Source organism: Halichoerus grypus, chromosome 2, assembly GCF_964656455.1.
Source record: "Halichoerus grypus chromosome 2, mHalGry1.hap1.1, whole genome shotgun sequence".
Taxonomy (NCBI): domain Eukaryota; kingdom Metazoa; phylum Chordata; class Mammalia; order Carnivora; family Phocidae; genus Halichoerus; species Halichoerus grypus.
Genome location: NC_135713.1, coordinates 113,661,523 through 113,683,764, shown reverse-complemented (window position 1 = coordinate 113,683,764; position 22,242 = coordinate 113,661,523). Strand labels below are relative to the sequence as shown.

The window sequence follows — 22,242 nt, the reverse complement described above, 5'->3', positions numbered from 1 at the left end:
GTGTTAGGGTCAACTTTCAGTATAATGGGCCCTAGAGTGTTGAAAAGAAATACATTGGAGATAGTTGACTGATTTCACTGGGTACCAGCTAAAAGAACGTTAGCTTCATCCTTGTTCCGCCTGACTGCTATTGCACATGTCACATGTTGGTTGCATAATAAGTGTTGATAGGGTGGAGTTAATTATGAGATCAATGAGAGGTTTAAAGATGTTGTGTTCCCCCCCCAGTACAGAGTAAAGACAGGGGCCAGACTTCAAGGATTTAAGAAGCAGATGGGTTCTTACTGCCCACCCACCTACATACACCCCGCTACTTTGATGCTCATTTGTGTCTTTCTTCTTTCTTCTTCGAATTCTTCTTCCTCCTCTGGACAAGAAGGTGTGGATGTCTGTCCAAGTCCAGCTTTTTAAATGTCAGGCACTGTTTCACTTGGATCATTTCAGTAAAGGCTTGGGAAGCTGTGGCTCCCTTTCCTCCTCGGTCACTTGCCATCCTCCAGCGTAACCTGACGGCTCCTACCAAGCTGCTGGCCATGCAGTATTTAGAACCAACAAACTGTTGAAAACATGGCTAGTCAGCTTTTAAGTAGCTTTTAGTGTCAGCTGGAACAGGGACCGAGTTGATGATGACTATCTCCAGCACTGGGGCAGAAGGAAATTGCAACTGAAAATACCTCGTTCAGTACCTGGCACAGGGCAGGTCAGTGCTGATACATGGTGGTGGGTGGGGATGGCTGCCTGAGGTCTGATCTCTAAGGCCTTCCCCTCCTGTTCCGGTCTAGGAGTCTCAGATGTTTTTTTTCCTGGTGCATCCTTTATTCGAATAGCTGCTCTCTGCTCTTAATTCTGAGATTTTCAGCAAATTCCTCCCACTCCCTAGATCTCAGACTCTAAATCTATGTGCTAAGGGTGTGGGACTTGTTAGGGGATTTTTATGTGGAGTCCACAGATAGCCTGCAGGGGGGCCTGTGAATCCCTTAAAACCATGACCAATTTGTTCATGTATGTGTTGTGGGGAGCACTCTTGGCTCCGCTTAGTGAAGAACCATTGTCCGCCGGAACTCTCGGATGCCTCCAAGTGTTCTCTGACACCAGTTACTCAGTGTCCCCAAGTCTGATAAACATGCTCCTGGGGGTTCACAAAATGATTGTAGGTGGTGCATGGGTACGGCTGTTAGGTCACTCGTTATGTGATTATTTTAACGTTAAAAAAACCCACTAAAATGGACATTTCCTGATTATCTTTTCTTTGGAGGAGGCTAAGTCTTGCTTTTAAAAAAGGTGACTTAAATGAGTAATATCACAGGGGTAGGTTAATGCCTAAGTTTGAGCAACAGGGATCTCTCCCAACCCCCACCTGGTACCAAGAGAGGAGTCGTCTCAGAGGAGCAGGGAAAAGGCCATAAGGAAGTTGATGAGTGAACTCTGGACAATAACTCACTGGTCCTTCTAGCTATCCTGATATCACAGTTCTCTAGAAGTTGGAGAAGTTTCTGATCCTCTCTCAGGTCTCCTCCAAGAACACTGTCACAGTCAGGCCAGGAATCCTGCCCAAGGAGTTGCCGTCTGGGGCCAGTTTATGGGCAATGCTTGAAGAGAGGCTCTCATTGCAGGGAAGAGGACAAACACTGAGAACAGGGTCACGTCTTCATCCACATGCTTCTTCTCAGGTTTGAGAAGTACTTTTCATATCTCAGTGTTTCTGAGATTGGGCTGCATCTTCCAAAATGGTGCTCCCTTAAATGCTAGATAGCTATTACCTTGCCAAGAAGCTGTTATTTAAATGGATAGTAGCTTAGAATGGAAATAGGGTTCTTAGACTATTTTTTCCCTCCTCCCAAGCAAATTACACTTGCAAGTTGGGACTTTACTAATAAACACAGTAATCCAAAGAGAATTTCTGTTTAAAAGAAAAATGCTCAAGTCATTTCCTGTTGACGAATTGGAAGTTAAAAGGAATGAATCATGGTGACGGGTCTGGAGACATTAAGCCCAGGCCCCACTTCCTGGGTACCTCCCACCTCCTCTCCGAGACTCCCCTTCACATTTATAAATCCTTTGAATTCCTTGAGCCTTCTGCTCAGAGGTGTGCCACATAGAACCTTCTGGAACTTACAAGTCTGAATTTTAAACATCGGGGGAAGGATGAAGCAGACTGCACAGGTTCAAGTAGACTTCACGATACCGTGAAAGATTCCTGACTCCCCCATATTCTGTTTTTGTGGCAAGAGAGCTGTTTGGTATATTCGTCCAGATGGTGAGCTTGGGGTGGGTTAGAAACACTTGATGAGACTTCACAAATCAGCATGTGTATTGGCCATTTCCGTTCTAGCTACAGTGGAGATTGATGGATTGTGACTTTTGGTTACCCAACCCAGGAAGAGAGGAGGGGGCTGCTAAGGAGACACGCCCCAAAGGAACAGACCAGCCTTTCTCAGGGAGCCATTCTCTTCACTTAGAATGCCAGATAATAAACAACCAGGACTCGGCCTTTAGAAGTCAATGGAATAAATAAGCTGGAAAAGGTTGAAGAGAAAAAGCCAACGAACGTGTAAGTGGAGGATTATATGGAGCCATTTAAAATGACAAAAAGCAAGAGTAACAAAGCAGCAGATGGAATTTGGCCCCACATGGCCTTGCCAAGCTAACTCTGAGAAGCACTGTGTAGAAAGTGTTCTCTTTATGTCCCCTGAAGCATTCATGGGGTTTCCTGGCCAAATTCTCAGGCTGTTTCTATGGCGCTTCCAGAAAAAAGAGTATAGCAGTGTTGATGTGTTCCCTCCCTTCTCATTCTGCATCCCCTTCGCTGCCTCGTGACATAAATCTCTGCTTCAAATGAGGCTGTTAATAAAAAGTGTGGCAGGGGAGGGAGATGCTGACTGCTTGTGATTTTTTTTCACAAAAAAAAGAAAAAGGAGAAATTCTCTAAGAGTAAACGGTGTTTATTTTTTTGTTGATTTTTTTCAATCAAATGGAATTGCTTAATTAAAAAAAAACTTATCTCTTTTCTCTTTAAATACTACAGACAACCTCATTTTATCTCAGCAGACACCTAGAAACAAAACACTGGACCCACCAGAGAAAACCGGGCAAGAAAAGCATCAGAAATTCAAGTCAACTATGGAGAATTAGTGTTAGCTGGCAGCTCTCAATTCTAAACAGAAATGTCTCAGAACCTATTGGGTTTGACAAAAGTTTCTTAGAACTGGGGATCTGGGAAAGTTGGACTCCTTTTAGTTCTATTCCAATTGTTTTCTGCATAGGGAAATTAATGTCAATGCATCAAATGAAGACCCAAAGAAACATTTAAAAACATGTCTGACTAGTATTCAGTATGTGAGATTATTAAGTAATAACTTGTCCTCCTAGTTAACCTTGTCCTGGAATATATATAGGTTATTTGTAGCCGCCACTGCTATAATATTTTCTGAAGGGTGCCAAGCCGTATGCAAGATCTTTTTGCTAAAGTCCAGACTGTCGACACTGATCTCGTCTTTTCTCCGCTTGCCCCCTACGCACACTTTCCGCGGTTTTAGGATAGCCCGGGGTTTGCTGTTTTCCCTCGAGGCCTCCAGGGTGACGTCACGCTTGGTGTTTCTGTCGAACATCCTGAAGAAGTTGTTGTAGGAGCCTGTCATGATGACGCTGCAAGGTAGAGAGGAAAGAGGGAGTCACTGAGGACTCTGGAGAAAGGCAGGAGCATATCCCCATTGCGTCTTTCTGGAGCCCATGACACCACATCGTGGCCAGCTTATGGCACCATCTGTTTCACCAAAAACCAAAAACCCAAACAGACTGGACAGTGTGACCATGGTCTCGGTTTCGAAGGCTGGTTGGGAAATGAAGGATCATGATAATCCTCCTTGTTACTTACTTCTGTGGATAGATCCCTTTTGGTTCTTTGGCTCAGGGAGTGAGTCCTGTGGTTTTAATGATCCCAGCCTTACGTCCCTTAGGATTGCGAGGCTGGAGAGAGGTCAGGACAGGAGGAACACTTTTGAGAACACTGGTTATGCACACGGAAAGTGTGGTTGCAGGAGTGGGGCTTGGGCCGGCCGTCGAAGGCTTTCGGCAGCCAGCACAGCGGGAGAAACGCTGATAGATTAGCACGCTGAGCCTGGTGTGTCCTCCCCCTGCTAAGAACCAGCTCTCAATTCAGCCTTGCCAGCAAACTTACCTAAAAAACGGATGTCATCGTGGTCTCCCTCAGGAAGAGAGTAAACAAATTCAAATTTTAAAAGAACTTGGGAGAGGAAAGACTTGCTAGTGGATTGACCGATGGCATCCACCTTTTTGTAAGAGCTCTCCACCCTCAGGCAGATTTACGACTGACTGAGGGCAGTGACTGCCAAAGCCTTCCAGAAGCAAGGGACTGACTCTTTACCGGTGACAGTTTGCACACACGGACAGGCTGGGGCGGGGGGGGAATCATGCTGCTTCAGTAACATCCCACGGGGGCTGCCGCTGGAGCACGGGGGCTTGGCCTCGTTGGTGGGTGAAGCCCTGACCAACTGAGGTGGGGATGGGAGAGGACAGCACCTCCTCTCTGTTCATGTGGCGTGAGTGTGCAGACAGGTGCGGGGAAAACTGAGAGCATGGGGCCGCAGCCAGGGGGACAGGGCTGTGGGGTCAGCTGTGCCAGGCAAATCAGTCAAGGGCTTGCTTGTGTAACTCTGGCCCAGGAAACAGACGTGGTGAATGTGTTTGTAGCGGAAGAAGCTGTTGCTACTTTATCAGGTAGGGTGCTGAGCGCTCGACTCCCCCGCAATCTCACCTGGACTTCCGTTATCCCAGATAGGGGCTTTACACCTGAGCAAAAGTGAGGAACTCGCTCACTGGGACAAAATGGCCAAGTCAGGCCTCCAACCCCCATGTGCCCGACCCCAGGGCCTAGCACTCCGCCACTGGCCTCACTGCTTCCCATGAACCAACAAGGCTTCCTCCACCATGAGTCAGCTTGGTTTTAAACTGAGAAAGCCCTTGTGTTTTGGTTTTTGTTGGTTGGTTTGAAAAAAAAGAAAAACTCTCAACCTTACCTGAACTGAGAATTTTCTTGGTTATGGAAAGAAGTAGTGAAGTTATGAAAAGAATGTCAATCTTCGGATTCAAACTCAAACCTTCCTACTCTTGTCTCTACTACGTACTAGCTCATGAGCTGGGGCAGGTCGCTTTATCTTGCTGAGCCTCAGTTTACTCAGCTATAAAACGGGGATGATCACAACAACCTTGTCATCTTGTGGTCAGGATTCTATAACAGGATGTGTGCGAAGGTGACTAATACGTACTTTGTGAGTCTAGGTTAAGGTAAGTTATTAGGACAATAACAACAAATAGAATTTAAACTACAAATAAAAATTAGAAACACAGGTTCGGGGCCGGCTACTTTCCCCCTTAGGAGCTTTGGTTCGTACATCACAGCTGCTCTGTCGTCTCTTCCCTCCGCCCTATAGCAACGGGGTGCTGTGACTTGGGGCCTCTGTCATGTGGAGATTTTTTCCGGGTCTCCTAAGTGGAAGGCACATTTTGGTTCATTGGCAAAGAAAGCCAAAGAATGGCCAGAAACCGCTTGGTTTTACTAAAAGTTCCAATCCCTGAATGCCTTGCCCTGACAGAAGGTAGTGCTTGCAAGCACTATTGTTGGTGCCGTGTTCCTCAAAACACTAAATCAGCCCCTGGTAGCCTGCATTTCATTCTGGAAGGTGGGGAATCATCTGTATTTGTCAAACTGAAAATGAACTATTAGAAGGTAATATGAAGTACTGTTGAAATAAAAGGCCTTAAAACAATAATAAATCACTTTGAGGGAATATGATAAATGAGGCCAACTAGAATTCAGCTAATGAACTACCGGGGCCTTTGGACAGGTCTACACTAGAAGCGTCTAGGGATAATTTTCGATCTAGAGAGCACACTTTGCAATAATTGGAACTGTTTATGCTGGAATTCGCTGGTGCATTATTAGTGTTCTTTATTTCGGCCATGTTGACCTAGCGCTGGGGGCGTCTGGTGTGTAAGACATGGGATTTTCTCATTGATGTCCCATGGTCACCTGTGCCAGTCCTGAAAGAGGATTCAAGGGTCTCACTCCATCTCTCCCTTATATCCAGGTCTGACCTCAAGGGAAATCCAGGGACCTACACAGTGGATTCCTGCCAGGCCCTGGGGCCTGATTCTGACCTCCCTTTGGCCACGCCCTGCTTAGGATAAATTGCCCAGGGCCCCGGCAAATACAGGGCTCACCTCTGGAAGGTTCCCTAGCCACGGAGCCTCTCTTACCTGTCTGACCCATTCCACACACATTCAAATTTATCAAAAATGCAGTCATTTTCGTAGAGGGAGCACAGCTTGCTGCGGAGGTAGTCATGCACCTGTTGGGGAAATACATCAAGAGGGTCAGTTACTATTTTAAAAACGCTCGTTTCTGTGAAGACCTCCTCTGGTGATGTGAGCTGTTAATTCTTCTAGTATACATGTGCCTTGAATTGGATGGCCTGGGTCTGAATCCAGGCTGGGCTCTTTGCAGCCCTGGGTTGGGGAGCTGCTTCTGTGGCGAGTGTGGATTAAGCAAGCTTGCTTAGGGAGCCGGTGGCCGGCAGAAGGGCCCAGTAGGTGGTATAGAGTCCCATTTTCTAAACTGACTTGCAAATACACATTAGAGGACACTATTCATTTGGTCTTTAACTCAACAAATGTCTATGGCCTGCCAGCTCTGTGCTTGGGAGAGGCCGTGAACAGAATACCCCCGGTGTGCTTTCATCCTAGCGTGGGGGCAGAGGAGCGTTCACGTGGGCCTTTTATGCTGAGCGAAGTGAGGAGACGTCACAGAAGGGACCACTGAGCTGTGTCCTGATTGATAATGTGAGGCAGCAGAGGCAGGGAGGCCAGTGAGAGCCTGGTGGCGGATGACGGTGTGGAGCAGGGCAGGAGCAGCGGGAGCCAGCGGTCAGCTTCTCGGCATGTTTGCAGGGACAACTGATAGGATTCGTGGATGGTGCAACTGTGAAGCGTGGAAAGAAGAATGGGAGTCAAGATGGCTCCTGGATCTTTCTCTTGAGCAAGCGGAAGGATGGACTTGCCACGTTCATTTTTGGGTATGATAATTTGGAGAGGCCTGCGCAGGTGGAGATGTTGACGAGACTCTGATGTAAAGGGTGCAGTCCTGGAGCATGGGTCATTCTCTCCTGTTTCTATTTTTCAGTGAAATAAGAAGGAAAGTTCGTACCTGAGAGTGAGGAAGGGCAGGGGATGCTGGGGCCCCATGAAGTTGCTGGATGGGAACTTTACGTGAGACCAGTCAGCATGGTTGGGTCATTCACCCTATGTTCCCTGAGATGTTTTGGGGGATTGAAAAGCTCTCTGAGTCATGCGGACAGTGCAAGTATTTCTAACTCGGCAAACGACTGTTACCAAACAGTCCTGGGCCTTGTCAGGGTACCTGCCTCATTGCTTTGGTGACAAGAGAATCCATCTGCGGCAGGGCTTCTGGCATTGTTAGATGGAGAAGGGGATGGGAGGGTGAGGTTTACGTCTCACACTTAAGATCTATGCTATAAATTAACTCCTTGTCGTTCCCTTCCTCTCCTGCCGCCTTTTGGGCCTATTCCAAGTGCCACAAGTCTGATGTAGAAGGCCATTTCTTTTTGTAGGGCTGCAGATCTCTAGTGATTTAATGTTAAGAGTCTTTGAGCAAAGAAGCAGGAGAGAGTCTGTGGGCAAAAAAAGGACTGATTCTTGATCTTGACCATTGTTTGGCAAACCTTTTCTATCAAGGGCCAGAAAGTCAATATTTATGCTTTGTGGGCCATAGGACTTCTGTGGCGACCTCTCAACTCAGCCCTTGTAATGCAAATGTAGCCATAGGTAATGCATAAACAGAAGAGTGGGGCTGTGTCCCAACAGAACTTTACTTATAAAAACAGGTGGGAGACAAAATGAGCCTCTGGGTCCTAGTTTTGCCAACTCCAGATCTTGTCTTTTCTTGACTTCTCATTGACTTGTTCCTGGGTTCTTTATAATAGAGGAAATAGAGAGCTGTGGCTTCTGAATGGCAGTAGGCCAAGCGGGGAATTGATCCAGCGGGCAATGGAAGCCAAGTTTGTTGTTCTAGTATAGGCACACCTTGAAGATACTGTGGGTTCTAGATGGTGATAATAAAGTGACTATCGTAACAAAGTGAGTTAAATAAACGTTTTGGTATCCCAGGGCATGTAGAAGTTAGGCTTACACTATACTCTATTAAGTATGCAGTAAATTGCATTATCTAAAAAATGTATATACCTTAGTTAAAAAATACTTAATTGCTGAGAAAAAATGCAAATCATCTGAGATTTCCAGCTAGTTGTCCTTTTTCTGGTAGTAGAAGGTCATACCTCAGGGTTGTCCTGACTGGCCACAGTGGTGGTTGGTGAAGGCTGGTGTGGGGGTGGCAATTTCTTCAAAGTGTGCCATAGCTATGGCCTCTGTCTTTCACAAAGGCTTCTTCTATAGCATGCAGTACTGTTTGATAGCATTTTACCCACAGCAGAACTTCTTTCAAAATCGGAGTCGATCCTCTCAAACCTTGTTCCTGCTTTATCAACTAAGTTCATGTGATACTCTAAATCCTTTGTTGACATTTCAACAATCTCTACAGCATCTTCACCAGTAGATTCCAGCTCAAGAAACCACGTGCTCTGCTCATCTGTAAGAAGCAAGTCCTCATCCTTTTAAGTTCAGTCCCATCTGTAGGCTCCACTTGCTATTTCCACCACATCTGCAGTGGTTTCCTTCATTAAAGTTTGGAGCCTCTCAAACTCATCCACAAGGACTGTAATCAACTGCTTCCAAACTCCTGTGCATGTTGATAGTTTAACTTCTTCCCATGAATCACCAATGTTCTTAATGGCACCTAGAGTAACAAATCCTTTCCAGAAGGCTTTGCATTTACGTTGCCTACACCCATCAGAGGAATCACTAGGGCATCTATAGCCTTATGAAATGTAGTTCTTCAATAATAAGACTTGAAAGTCGAAATGACTTCTTGATCCATGGGCTGCAGAATGGATGTTATGTTAGCAGGCATGAAAACAACATAAATCTCATTGTACATCTCCCTCAGAGCTCTTCGGTGACCAGGTGCATCATCAAGGAGCAGTAGGTCTCAACCGTGGGCTTAAAATACTCAGTAAGCCATGTTGTAAACACAGTGCAGTCATCCAGGCTGTGTTGTTCCGTTTATAGAGCACAAGCAGAGTAGATTTTGCATATTTCTTAAGGGCCCTAGGATTTTCAGAATGGTAAATGAGCTTTGGCTTCAACTTAGTCACCAGCTGCATTCGCTCCTAACAAGGAAATCAGCCTGTCCTTTGACGCTTTGAAGCCAGGTACTGACTTCCCCTCTATAGCTATGAAACTCCTTGATGGCGTCTTTTGTCCACATTGAAAATCTGTTGCTTGGTGTAGTCACCTTCATGAATTGTCTCAGCTAGATCTTCTGGAGAACTTGCAGCTTCTGTATCAGCCTTTGCTGCTAATCTTGTGCTTTCAAGTTTTGGAGACGGCTTCTTTCCTTGAACCTTATGAGTGCTCTGTAAGTGGAACCTCTCCTCGCTTTAAATTTTCTTCTGCAGCCTCTTCCCCACTCTCAGCCTTCAGAGAATGGAGGAGAGTTAGGGCCTTGCTCTGGATTATGCTTTGGCTTAAGGGGATGCTGGGGCTGGTTTGATCTTCTCTCCAGACCCCTCAAACTTTCTCCTAACAAACTTTCTCCTAAGGCTGTTTCAGTGTCTCATCATTCATTTGTTCACTAGGGTAGCACTTTTAATTCCCTTCAAGAACTTTTCCTTTACATTCACAACTTGGCAGTTGGGTGCAAGAGGCCTAGCTTTCAGCCTGCTTTGCTTTTTACATGATTTCCTCACTATGCTTAATCACTTCTAGCTTTTGATTTCAAGTGAGAGATGTGTGACTCTTTCTTTCACGTGAATGCTTTGAAGCCAGGGGAGGGTTATCAACTGGCCTAATTTCAATATTGCTGTGTCCAGGGAATACGGAGGCCAGAGGAGAAGGAGAGAAGGAAGGACAGGTTGGTGGAGCAGGCAGAACACACACAACATAAATTATTTAAGCTCACCATCTTATATGGGCACTGTTCTGGCACCCCAACACAGTTAAAATAGTAATGTCAAAGATCACTCCTCATCACAGATTGTCATAACATGTAATAGTAATAATAATAAAGCTTGAAAATGGTAAAGGTGACACAGACACGAAATGAGCAAATGCTGTTGGAAAGATGGTGCTGGTAGACTTGCTCAATGCAGGGCTGCCGCCAACCTTCAATTTGTATATTAAAAAAAGCAGTATTTGGAAATGTAGTAAAATGAGACATGTCTGTACTCCAGCTCTCCTACTTTTTGGAGAAAAAAATGAGCCAAATAGCTCCTTATTTTCAGCCTTCTCTCCCCCTTACTCGTATTCCACTGATCTGATATGGAGCACTTTTCAGGTAAGGCACAGATGTGTTTTGAGAAGGGAGAAACTAGTTTTGAAAACAAATGGTTAAGCAGGTTTCTATGATGCAGAACCTCTTAGAATTCTACAAGAGTCAAGGAATTGCAAAATTATAAGAAACGGATAGTCATCATTTTATCTCACTATAATCACTAAAATTTGTTTTTGCCTCAGCCTATGTTCTTCACAAACTTTTCTTGACATATTATTCACCTATGTTTCTATAAGACAGAAGGCAAAGGTGAAAGTTTATAAGTATCGAAACATGTGTGATTTGGAAATGTGGGTCCATTAGTAGGAACCACATTGCCTAGAACTCTACAAATAATTCTTGAAAGACAAAAGTCAGGAGGGATCTAAAAGAAAATCCAGTCTGAACCAGTATTTTCTCCTCCCAGCAGCTAAATTTTGGGAAGCTCCTACTGCTTTGACTTGATGTCATCTAAAGAAAAAGAACATCTACTATGAAGGTATGTTATATTTATGTTCTGTTGCTCAAACAAAAAACAAAACCTTAGGCAAACAAGATGGCCCTATCTCCATCAGAGGAGAGGATAAGGTAAGACACATTGATTAGAAACATCTAGAACACAGAGCAAGAGAAAACTTAAAACTCACCCAATTTGATGCTTTTTTCTTCATGTTCCAAATATTTGTTATCCATGTTCCTATTGTGTATGGCTTTCTTGACACTAAACTGAGCCTCCCAACACAGAGGTTCTCAAATCATGAACTCGTGGAAGCCTGGTGTTGTACATAATGGGACTGCTCATGAGGCCCAGCAAGAGTGAACTCTGTTGGTTGGTTCTTAGATTTCAGGGGTCAACAGACTTCTCTTGTAAAGAGTCACATAGCAGGTATTTTAAGCCTGTGGGCTATATCATCTCCATCACATCTGTTCAACTCTGCCATTGTAGCATGAAAGCAACCATGTACCCATGATCAGGTGTGGCTATGTTTCAGTAAAACTTTTTACTAAAACAGATGGAGACTGGATTTGGCCCACCAGCCATGGTTTGCCAACCCCTGTTCTGTAGGAGAGCTTGAAGGGAGCTGATGATACTGAAATCTACAGAGAAGAGCTAATGATACTTAAGTCTACAGTTTCTTATTCCTGGAAAGATGCTGGAGACCAGTTGACGCGTGTATGAAAATACATGGCAGGAACATTACTTACTCCCCTCCACAGGGAAGGCATTAGTAACTGGTGATGGTGAAGGCTGGCCCAATGGGAAATCATCCATCTTTTTCAACAGTGTTCTAGAAATTCAGTGTTTATTTGCCATCTTTTGATTTGGGGTATAGTATATAAATTTAAATTGCTTTGAAGCATGCTATCTAAAGTAGTTAAACTTCTGTAATATTTCATTTCAATATATGTGCTATGAGACCTATCTCAAAGCATTGGACAAAGAGCACTTCCACGTCTACCACTAGCTGAACTTGCTTTGAGAATTACGCTCTTAAAATGCTGATTATTCCATGTCGTAGCTAGCTTACTGGGTTCTAAAACCAGCTTTGCTCTTAAAGCCTTTCTCTAAAATGAAAGTACTAATTGCTCCTGCCACTGAAGAGACTAAATCCAGTTTTCTCTCATCTGGTCTGGCCAGCAGGCCACAACTCTGTCCATACCACCCACACTCAGGTTCTAGTTGTCATTGCCCTCTGTAACACGAGAGGTGTGTGCAGCTGGAAGAGGACACACGAGTTGGCTTAGCCCTGGGCTGAACGTGAAGGTGAGAGCCTCGAGGCAGGTGCTGTGAAGTGGGGCCCTGAAGTCTGGAAGGATCTGGGGGACAGGAAGACCCCAAATATATAGGGCAGACTATCTCAACCACCTATGTCCTTTTGAATTCTGGCCCCTGCATTACTCACAGTTGGTCAAAGTCCTTGGGGTCCTCAATCTTCTCTCTGAATTTCTTCTGAAAGATTGGCTTGTCCTGTGGCCACTCATGTGTCAAAGTAGGGTAGGTGGGCTCCTTGCTGCTCCAGGCGATGATTCCTGTTCTAAAGCCCTCAGCTCCTTTGAAGTCATGTCACCAACTAAACTCCCTGCTGACTACCTTGTTATAGTTAGCAACAGTTCTGAGCCCCTCTGCCACATTCCTTGAAGCAATTTTAGCACCTGGATCCCCTGCCATTATTCTTCGTGGATCATTACTCTGGTCTCTCAGTTGGCCTCATCATTTTCAATGTGTTTTTTCCTTTGCTTCCTTGGCCACATGATGAGACTTGCCACGACCCTAATTATACCTGTTGAACAAGTACTGTTCTAATGCTACCTCCTATCTTCTTAGTTCACTCTTTACTATCTTGATTCTATCAATTCTTCAAATCCATTATTCTGTCTACTTTTCTTCACACATTATTTCCCTATCTACCTGAGGTTTAGTGGCCCATCATTACAGTCACACCTTAAGTATCTCTCTCCTTCCATTGTACTCAACTCTCTTAGATGCGTATTTTACACTTTTCCTTCTCACTCTTCTTATTTTATGAGAAAAATAGAAGCAACAAGAAGAAACCATCTATGGCTACCAACACAATGCATCCATAGCTATCTACTCTTCTCTCCTTCCTTTGATGGATGAATTGTCCATCTTCCCATCTACGGCCTACAACACCTGCCTCGAGGCAATGGACTCTGTTCCATCTTGCTTCCCCCAAGGAGTGTCAACTGCTTGAATTCTTTCTCTCCTGGCTTATTCCCCTCAGCATAAAACATGCTGTGATAACTTCCTTATGCCTGTATCCCATTCCTGCTACCACCCCATTTCGCTGTTGCCCTTTAGACTAAAATTTCTTGGAAGAGCTACCTGTACTCATTACACTCACATCTCCTATTTACAGTCTCTCTCAAAACCCACTCCAATCAGACCTTCATTAATGCCATTCACCTACACCTATCTCCTCATTACTAAATCCAATGGCCAATTTTCAATCCTTTCCTACTTGATTCAGCAACAGCATTGGGTAGTTGGTGATTTCTCCTCCTTGAAATAGTCTCTTTACTTGGCTCCTAGAACATTCTTCTCACTTTTCCTCTTCCCAACCTGTAAACACCGAGTTCCCAGGGCATGGTCCTGACCGCTTCTTTTCTCTAAGCTAAGGTATACCCAAACTCAAACTGAGCTGTCTACTTGCAATTTCTGGGTTTTACTTGGCTCTACATGTCCCAAAATAAATCGTGATTCCCTCATCTACATAAAATGGCACCACCATTTTCCTAATTGCTCAGGATAAAAACCTTGGAATGATCCCTGGTGCTTCTTTTCCTCTTACATCACATATCCAATTTGTTAAGTCCTGTTGATTTTATATTAAGAATCTGGTCCCCCCCATTGCTCACACCCTCATCTAAGCTACTATCAGCATTTGCCAGAATGTTGCAATAACTTGTTAACTGTTCTATCTCCTCCCATCTCCCCTCCCCAGCACAATCAGAATGTTAGTGATGAAAATGTTCTGAAATTGGAGTGGTGAGGGTTCCACAACTTTGTGAATATACTAATGTAGACTTTGAAAGGGTGAATATTACAGTATCTGAATTCTGTCTCAAGAAAAAATATGTAAGTTAAATCCCTCTATCTAAAATTTTCACACCTCTTTTAATCTAAACCAAAATATCTTTAAAAAAGACTAGTTTATCCCTGCCTCTTTATCTTTGCTTCTATTGTGCTCGTACCTGAAATAAGCTTCTTCAAATCCTTTCTACCTCAAAGTCTAGTCTTCCATCTTCTAAAAAAGGCCATTGTATTCTAAACACTGCCTTCTCCTTTGTTCCCTTTGTCCATCAATCTACCAACCATTTAGCCAATGCTTACGCTAACAACCTGTACACTCTTAACTCTTCTTCCCTCCACATTGAATTGGCAAGTGCACCTCATAGACTCTCCTCCTACCTCTCCCTCTATCTGCATGCCACCATTCCAGCGCCAATTGCCATCATCTCCAGTGTAAAACCTTTTAATGGTTTTCCATTGTACTCAGGCTGAAGACAAAATAATGAAATCTTCTTTACCAGGGCCTACATTTCCAGACTCTTCTTTCTGCCCATGTTCTATATTTAATATACAAATAACTCCTTTCTGAACACAGCATCTATGAACACACTATCCTTCTGGCTAGTTCAAGGCAATCAAGGGTCAGCCTTTGGGTCTCTTCTCACCAGGCTGACCCTCCTTGTCTGTGCTCCCAAGCACCATCTCTAGCCTCACTGCCTACTCAATCCCCTATTCATCATCAGGCTTCTCTACCAGTCATCAGCTCTAGGAGAGCAGGACCATGTCTGTCTTGTGTACCTTTCTATCTACAGTATCCATCCCACATTAAATGCTCAGTAGATATAGCTTAAATGGAATTCAAGCTCTTCCTTATGTACCCTTGTCTAATATCCTATGGCCCTTATAAACTATACCATTTTATTGAATATATATGATATGATGATGTACGGTCTCTTACTCTTGTGCACTGTAAGCCTTTGCAGGCAGAAGCTGATGTGGAGGCCCACAAAGGAAGTGCCTTATGTACCTATGGGTGGGTGGGGGTCCATACCTGGTAAGTCTCAATAGGGCGGTTTTCCATGTTGAGATCCCAAACTTTAACGGTCAGATAGTCTCTGGTCATGATATACCTCCCACTGTGGCTGAACTTCACATCCGAAATCGAAGAGATAATTTCAGAGAAAAATGACCTGTTGCTTGGATCTTCAGGCTCTTCAAAAACTGCAGAACAGAAGCAAAAATGAGAGAAAATAAGTACATCCTTATCAACTAACTCTACCACATTTGGGCCAGCTAGAAAGCCAACAGTCTAACTTGGAGTAGAATCTGCAGGATGTAAGTACGTTACTGATCAAGAACCTGGAAGCAGAAAAAGCAGTCACTGGTTTCTGTATTTTCTTTCTCATGGAAGGACTCGCATGGGACCTGTACCATCCAGAGATCTGGCACAGAGCCTTGCCAAGCTCCGAGTTGATGTATCTATTTCACAATTCCCCTGGTCTCTGTGTGTCACTGCTCCTATCAACACCGGGAGCATCTGAGATGCTTAAAAAATGTGTTTATAGCTTTCTTGAGATATAAAATTACATACCATAAAATCTGCTCATTTGAAGTTTACAGTTCATTGGTTTTTTTCAGTATAATCACATAATGGTATAAGCATTGCCACAGTCTAAATTTCAAACTATTTCATCAACTGGCCCCCTGCCCCCAAATTCTATACCCATTTGTAGTTACTCCTCATTCCCTACTCCTGCAGCCCTAGGAAATGACTAATCTGTTTTTTTGTTCTATGAAACTGCCTAGTCTGGAAATTTCCCCTAAATGGAATTATATGAGATAGAGTTTTTCTGTGACTGGCTGCTTTCCCTCAGTACTATCTCCATGGTTCATCCATCCTGTAGTATATATCAGCACTTCATTCCTTTTTATGGAATAATAACCCATTGTATGGATATACCACATTTGGTGTATCGCTTAAACACTTGATAAACACCTGGGTTTCTACTTTGTGGCTACTATGAATATTCATGGTCAAGCTTGATTGATTTTCATATCTCTAGGTCACAGTTTTTAATAGTGGCACTTGGCTGAGCCTCAGTCATGTCTTTTGTATATATTGTCCATTTGTTCTGATATCCAGGCACTTACTACTTCTCAGTAGCTTCATCTGATTTCCACTTAAAGGAATGAACGCAAACCTCCTCAGCTGGACAGCAAATCCCATCAGAAGCTGGTGTACTATATCTACCTTGATTTTGAACTTCTCTGGTTCAAATTGAATGTATAGAATATAGCTTAGGTATATCTTGACCTTTCCCATTTCTATGCCTGATTGTTCTGCCTTCATTGACTCAAATTCTGAGGGACTCCTGCTACTCTCTTAGCCTTAAATGATCATTTTGTGGAAGCCCCCTACACTTGGTCTGGCCCACTTGTTTAATAGGACCTCAGGTACTCTCACATTATGATTTAACAATCCTTGCATTTGTTTTTATCTCAACAGCATTGTCAGCTTCTTTCTGGTTTTCCTTTGTACTGAAAGTCTTGCATACAAATGTTCAATAAACATGTGTTGCTTGATTAGAACCAAAGCTAGATCAGTGAATGAATTCTTTGCCGTCTGGGGCTCAGCATGTCTGATGGGGAGTTATATGCATTTGTCCATACTTACTTTTAACCTATAACAATGGTAATTGTGATACAAACACTTGTTAAGTGGAACCATACTCAATTTTAGGCTAAACAAAACACCAGTCTGCAAGTTAACACATCCTCCAGAGCTTTCTCTTTCCTGCCTGCTCAACACACTCAGAGTCAGTATCTAATTCGATGTAGAAAACCTAAGGCTATAATGAGTTGTCTTTCAAACCTTGCTGAATTAAACTCTGAGCCAAACCAAAATTCTAATTGTTACTTCATCATTTAAGAGAACCACAAAAAAACCCTCATCAATCAGAATTGAACTTGAGAATTAAACCCACTGAAACAGAAAAACCTCTTGGACTTTAATCAAGCATTCAGGAAGTCCCCTGGACTCTGACTGATGTCCTCATAATTGAGAACTAGATTTTCACATTAGTTTCTCTTCTCTTCCAGGGACTCTCATTAGGGCTGGGGACTTACAAACTCCAGGCAAGCCCCATGCAAACAACTCAATAGACAAGTGGGAGCCCTGAGGTGTGGTCATCTCCCCCTGATGCACCTGCAGTAAATGGGAAGGGATCAGTTAAAAATCCCAACCAGTCCCTGGAATTGAGCTGGATAGCTCTACCAGACCACTCTGAACACCCATGAAATTAGCCTGAGATGTAAGCAGATAGACCTGGATCTCCACAAACAGAATACCCCAGGCAGTTGGTTTCGAGGTACGAAGCAGGAAGCCGTGATTCTGCGGGCAGATATCGGAGGATAAACAGCAGCAGGAGGGAGCCTGGCCGTGGGGATCCTATACCACCAGTGAGCGACAGCCTCCCGCGTTGGGGATGGGGCACAGACTCGCAGAACAGTAGCGACGGGGAAAGGCCTTTAGGGCAGCCCCCCGGATGGAAACCCGGAGTGGCGGGGCAGCGTGTGCGAACTGGGGGTGGCTGGCAGTTTTAGAAGAACAAAGGGCAGAGACGAGCCCCTACCTAGAGGCAAGGACTGGGAGCACTGCGGAGGGGCGCACAACCCAGGATGCTGCAGTTTATAGCAGCACGGACAGAAAGAGAGATAGAGCTCACTGAAGAACAGACTGATCTGTCTGCTCTGAGGCAGAGGGTTGGAAACAGTCTCTCTCTTGGGCTCTGACTCTAGGAAGAGATGCGGAAAGCCGCCAGAGAATAAAAGCCCCCCCAAAACCGGTTTTCACCGAGCCCATCCCCCACCATAGGGGGCAGAGCAACTCTGCCCAAACAGGGTTGCCTGAGTAACAGCGAGGCAGGCCCCTCCCCCAGAAGACAGCCTGGGAGAACAAGAGGCCAGCAACCCTAAGGTCCCTAGAAAACAGGGTGCATCTTGCTTGGGTTGTGGTCAATAATTTGGACTCTATACATTCCTTCAACCACCCCTCAACAGAATGACTAGGAGGAGGAACCCCCAAAATAGGAAAGACTCAGAAACTATGACATAGGCCACAGATTTACAAATGGATTCAGATATAACCAAGATGTCAGAGATGGAATTCAGGCTAGCAATTGTGAAGACAATAGCTAGAATGGAGAAATCAATTAATGGCAACATAGAGTCTCTAAGGGCAGAAATGAAAGCTGAATTGGCAGAACTTAAAAATGTTATCAATGAGATCCAATCTAATCTAGATAATCTAACAGCTAGGGTTAGTGAGGCAGAAGAATGAATTAGTGACCTAGAAGACCAATTAATAGATAAAAAGGGAAGAGAGGAGGCCAGGAAAAAACAACTCAGAATCCAAGAAAATAGAATCAGAGAAATAAGTGACACCATGAAATGTTCCAATGTCAGAATTATTGGAATCCCAAGGGGGTGGGGAGAGAGAGAGGACTAGAAGATGTATTTGAGCAAATCGTAGCTTGAGAACTTCCCTAATCTGGGGAATGAAACAAACATTCGAGTCCTAGAGGCAGAGAGGACCCCTCCTAAGATGAAGGAAAACAGGCCAACACCCCGGCATGTAATAGTAAAACTCACAAATCTTAGAACCAAGGAAACCATCTTAAGGGCAGTTAGGGGGAAGAGATTCCTTACGTACAGAGGGAAGAACATCAGAATAACGTCAGACCTATCCACAGAGACCTGGCAAGCCAGAAAGGCCTGGCAAGATGTATTCAGGGTACTAAACGAGAAGAACATGCAGCCAAGAATACTTTATCCAGCAAGGCTGTCATTTAGAATGGATGGAGAGATGCAGAGCTTCCAAGACTGGCAGAAACTGAAAGAATATGTGACCATGGCTGGCCCTGCAAGAAATATTAAGGGGGGTTCTATAAAAGGAGAAAGACCCCAAGAGTGATATACAACAGAAATTTACAGGGACAATCAATAAAAACAACATCTTCACAGGCAACATGATGACAATTAATTCCTATCTTTCAATAATCACTCTCAACGTGAACAGCCTAAATGCTCCCATAAAATGGCACAGGGTTGCAGACTGGATAAAAAGACAGGACCCATCCATATGCTATAAGAAACTCATTTGAACCTAAAATTACATCCAGACTGAAAGTGAAGGGATGGAGATCCATCTTCCATGCCAACGGACCTCAAAAGAAAGCTGGGGTAGCAATTCTTATATCAGACAAATTAGATTTTAAACTAAAGACTGTAGTTAGAGACACAGAAGGACACTATATCATTCTTAAAGGATTCTATCCAACAAGAAGATCTAACAATTGTAAATATCTTTGCCAACATGGGAGCAGCCATCTATATAGGCCAACTGTTAACCAAAATAAAGAATCATATTGAAAACAATACGTTAATTGTAGGAGACCTCAATACTCCACTTTCAGCAATAGACAGATCATCTAAGCAGAAAATGAACAAAGAAACAAGAGCTTTGAATGACACACTGGACCAGATGGACCTCATAGATATTTACAAAACATTCCACCCTAAAACAACAGAATACTCATTCTTCTCGAGCACACATGGAACTTTCTCCAGAATAGACCACACACTGGGTCACAAATCAGGTCTCAACCGATACCAAAAGATTGAAATTATTCCCTGCATATTCTCAGACCATAATGCTTTAAAACTGGAACTCAATCACAAGAAAAAATTTGGCAGAAATTCAAACACTTGGAAGCTAAAGACCACTCTGCTCAAGAATGTTTGGGTCAACCAGGAAATCAAAGAAGAACTTTAACAATTCATGGAAACCAATGAGAATGAAAACACATCAGTCCAAAACCTATGGGATACTGCAAAGGCGGTCCTAAGGGGGAAATACATAGCCATCCAAGCCTCACTCAAAAAAATAGAAAAATCCCGAATTCACCAACTAACTCTACACCTTAAAGAACTAGAGGAAAAGCAACAAACGATGCCTAAGCCACACATTAGAAGAGAAATAATTAAAATTAGAGCAGAGATCAATGAATTAGAAACCAGAAACACAGTAGATCAGATCAACGAAGTTCTTTGAAAGAATTAATAAGATCGATAAACCACTGGCCAGACTTATCCAAAAGAAAAGAGAAAGGACCCAAATTAATAAAATTATGAATGAAAGGGGAGAGATCACGACTAACACCAAGGAAATAGAGATAATTATTAGAATTTATTATCAACAACTATATGCCAATAACCTGAGCAACCTGCATGAAATGGATGCCTTCCTGGAAACCTATAAACCTATAAACTCCCAAGACTGAAACAGGAAGAGATTGAGAACCTGAATAGGCCAATAACCAGTAACGAGATTGAAGCAATGATCAAAAACCTCCCAAAAAACAAGAGTCCAGGGCCTGATGGATTCCCTGGGGAATTCTACCAAACATTCAAAGAGAAATAATACCTATTCTCCTGAAGCTGTTTAAAAAAATAGAAACAGAAGGAAAGCTTCCAGACTCATTCTATGAGGCCAGCATTACCTTAATCCCCAAACCAGGCAAAGACCCCATCAAAAAGGAGAATTTCAGACCGATATCCCTGAAGAATATGGATCCCAAAATCCTCAACAGAATCCTAGCTAATAGGATCCAACAATACATTAAAAGGACCATCTACCACGACCAAGTGGGATTTATCCTCGGGATGCAAGGGTGGTTTAACATTTGCAAATCAATCAATGTGATAGAACACATTAATAAGAGGAAGGAGAAGAACCATATGGTCCTCTCAATTGATGCAGAAAAAGCGTTTGACAAAATACAGCATCCTTTCCTGATTAAAACTCTCCAGAGTAGAGGGATAGAGGGAACATTCCTCAAGCTCATAAAATCCATCTATGAAAAACCCACAGTGAATATCATCCTCAATGGGGAAAAGCTGAGAGCCTTTCCCTTAAGATCAGGAACACGTCAAGGATGCCCCCTCTCTCCACTATTGTTCAACATAGTACTAGAAGTCCCAGCAACAGCAATCAGACAACAGAAAGAAATAAAAGGTATTCAAATTGGCAAAGAAGAAGTCAAACTCTCTCTTTTCGCAGATGACATGATACTCTATGTGGAAAACCCAAAAGACTCCACCCCCAAATTACTAGAACTCATCCAGCAATTCAGTAATGTGGCAGGATACAAAATCAATGCACAGAAATCAGTTGCTTTCTTATACACTAACAATGCAACTGTAGAAAGAGAAATTAGAGAAATGATTCCATTAACAATAGCACCAAAAACCGTAAGATACCTTGGAATAAGCCTAACCAAAGAGGTAAAGAATCTATACTCTAGGAACTACAAAACACTCATGAAAGAAATTGAAGAAGACACAACAAGATGGAAAAATATTCCATGTTCATGGATCAGAAGAATAAACATTGTTAAAATGTCTATGCTACCCCAAGCAATCTATACCTTCAATGCCATCCCGATCAAAATTCCAATGACATTTTTAGAAGTGTTGGAACAAACAATCCTAAAATTTGTATGGAATCAGAAAAGACCCTGAATCGCCAAGGAAATGTTGAAAAAGGAAAACAAAGCTGGGGGCATCACGTTGCCCGATTTCAAGCTGTATTACAAAGCAGTGATCAGCAAGACAGCATGGTACTGGCACAAAAACAGACATACAGACCAATGGAACAGAATAGAGAGCCCAGATATGGACCCTCAACTCTATAGTCAAATAATCTTCGACAAAACAGGAAAAAACATGCAATGGAAAAAAGACAGTCTCTTCAATAAATGGTGCTGGGAAAATTGGACAGCCACATGCAGAAGAATGAAACTCGACCATTCTCTAACACCATACACAAAGATAAACTCAAAATGGATGAAAGACCTCAGTGTGAGACAGGAATCCATCAAAATCCTAGAGAACATAGGCAGTAACCTCTTTGACATCGGCCACAGCAACTTCTTTCAAGATACATCTCCAAAGGCTAGTGAAACAAAAGCAAAAATGAACTTTTGGGACTTCATCAAGATAAAAAGCTTCTGCACAGCAAAGGAAACAGTCAACAAAACAATGAGGCAACCCACAGAATGGGATAAGATATTTGCAAATGACACTACAGATAAAGGGCTGGTATCCAAGATCTGTAAAGAACTTCTCAAACTCAACACCCAAAAAACAATTAATCAAGTCAAAAAATGGGCAGAAGACATGAATGGAC

General features: G+C 43.3%; 1 protein-coding gene across 9 annotated transcripts in view; it reads right to left on the bottom strand.

Annotated features, from left to right (window-relative positions):
* Positions 1-2,929: 2,929 nt before the first annotated feature.
* PPP2R2B (protein phosphatase 2 regulatory subunit Bbeta) overlaps positions 2,930-22,242 on the bottom strand; it is a 457,129-nt gene continuing 437,816 nt past the window's right edge. For all 9 annotated transcript variants that reach the window (XM_078067328.1, XM_078067330.1, XM_078067329.1 and 6 more), the window contains 3 exons: positions 15,046-15,215; positions 6,277-6,368; positions 2,930-3,645 (listed from right to left, as the gene is read on the bottom strand). In XM_078067328.1, coding sequence (XP_077923454.1) covers positions 3,366-3,645; positions 6,277-6,368; positions 15,046-15,215 — 542 coding nt within the window. In that variant the 3' untranslated portion in view covers positions 2,930-3,365. The remainder of the gene's footprint in view (positions 3,646-6,276; positions 6,369-15,045; positions 15,216-22,242) is intronic.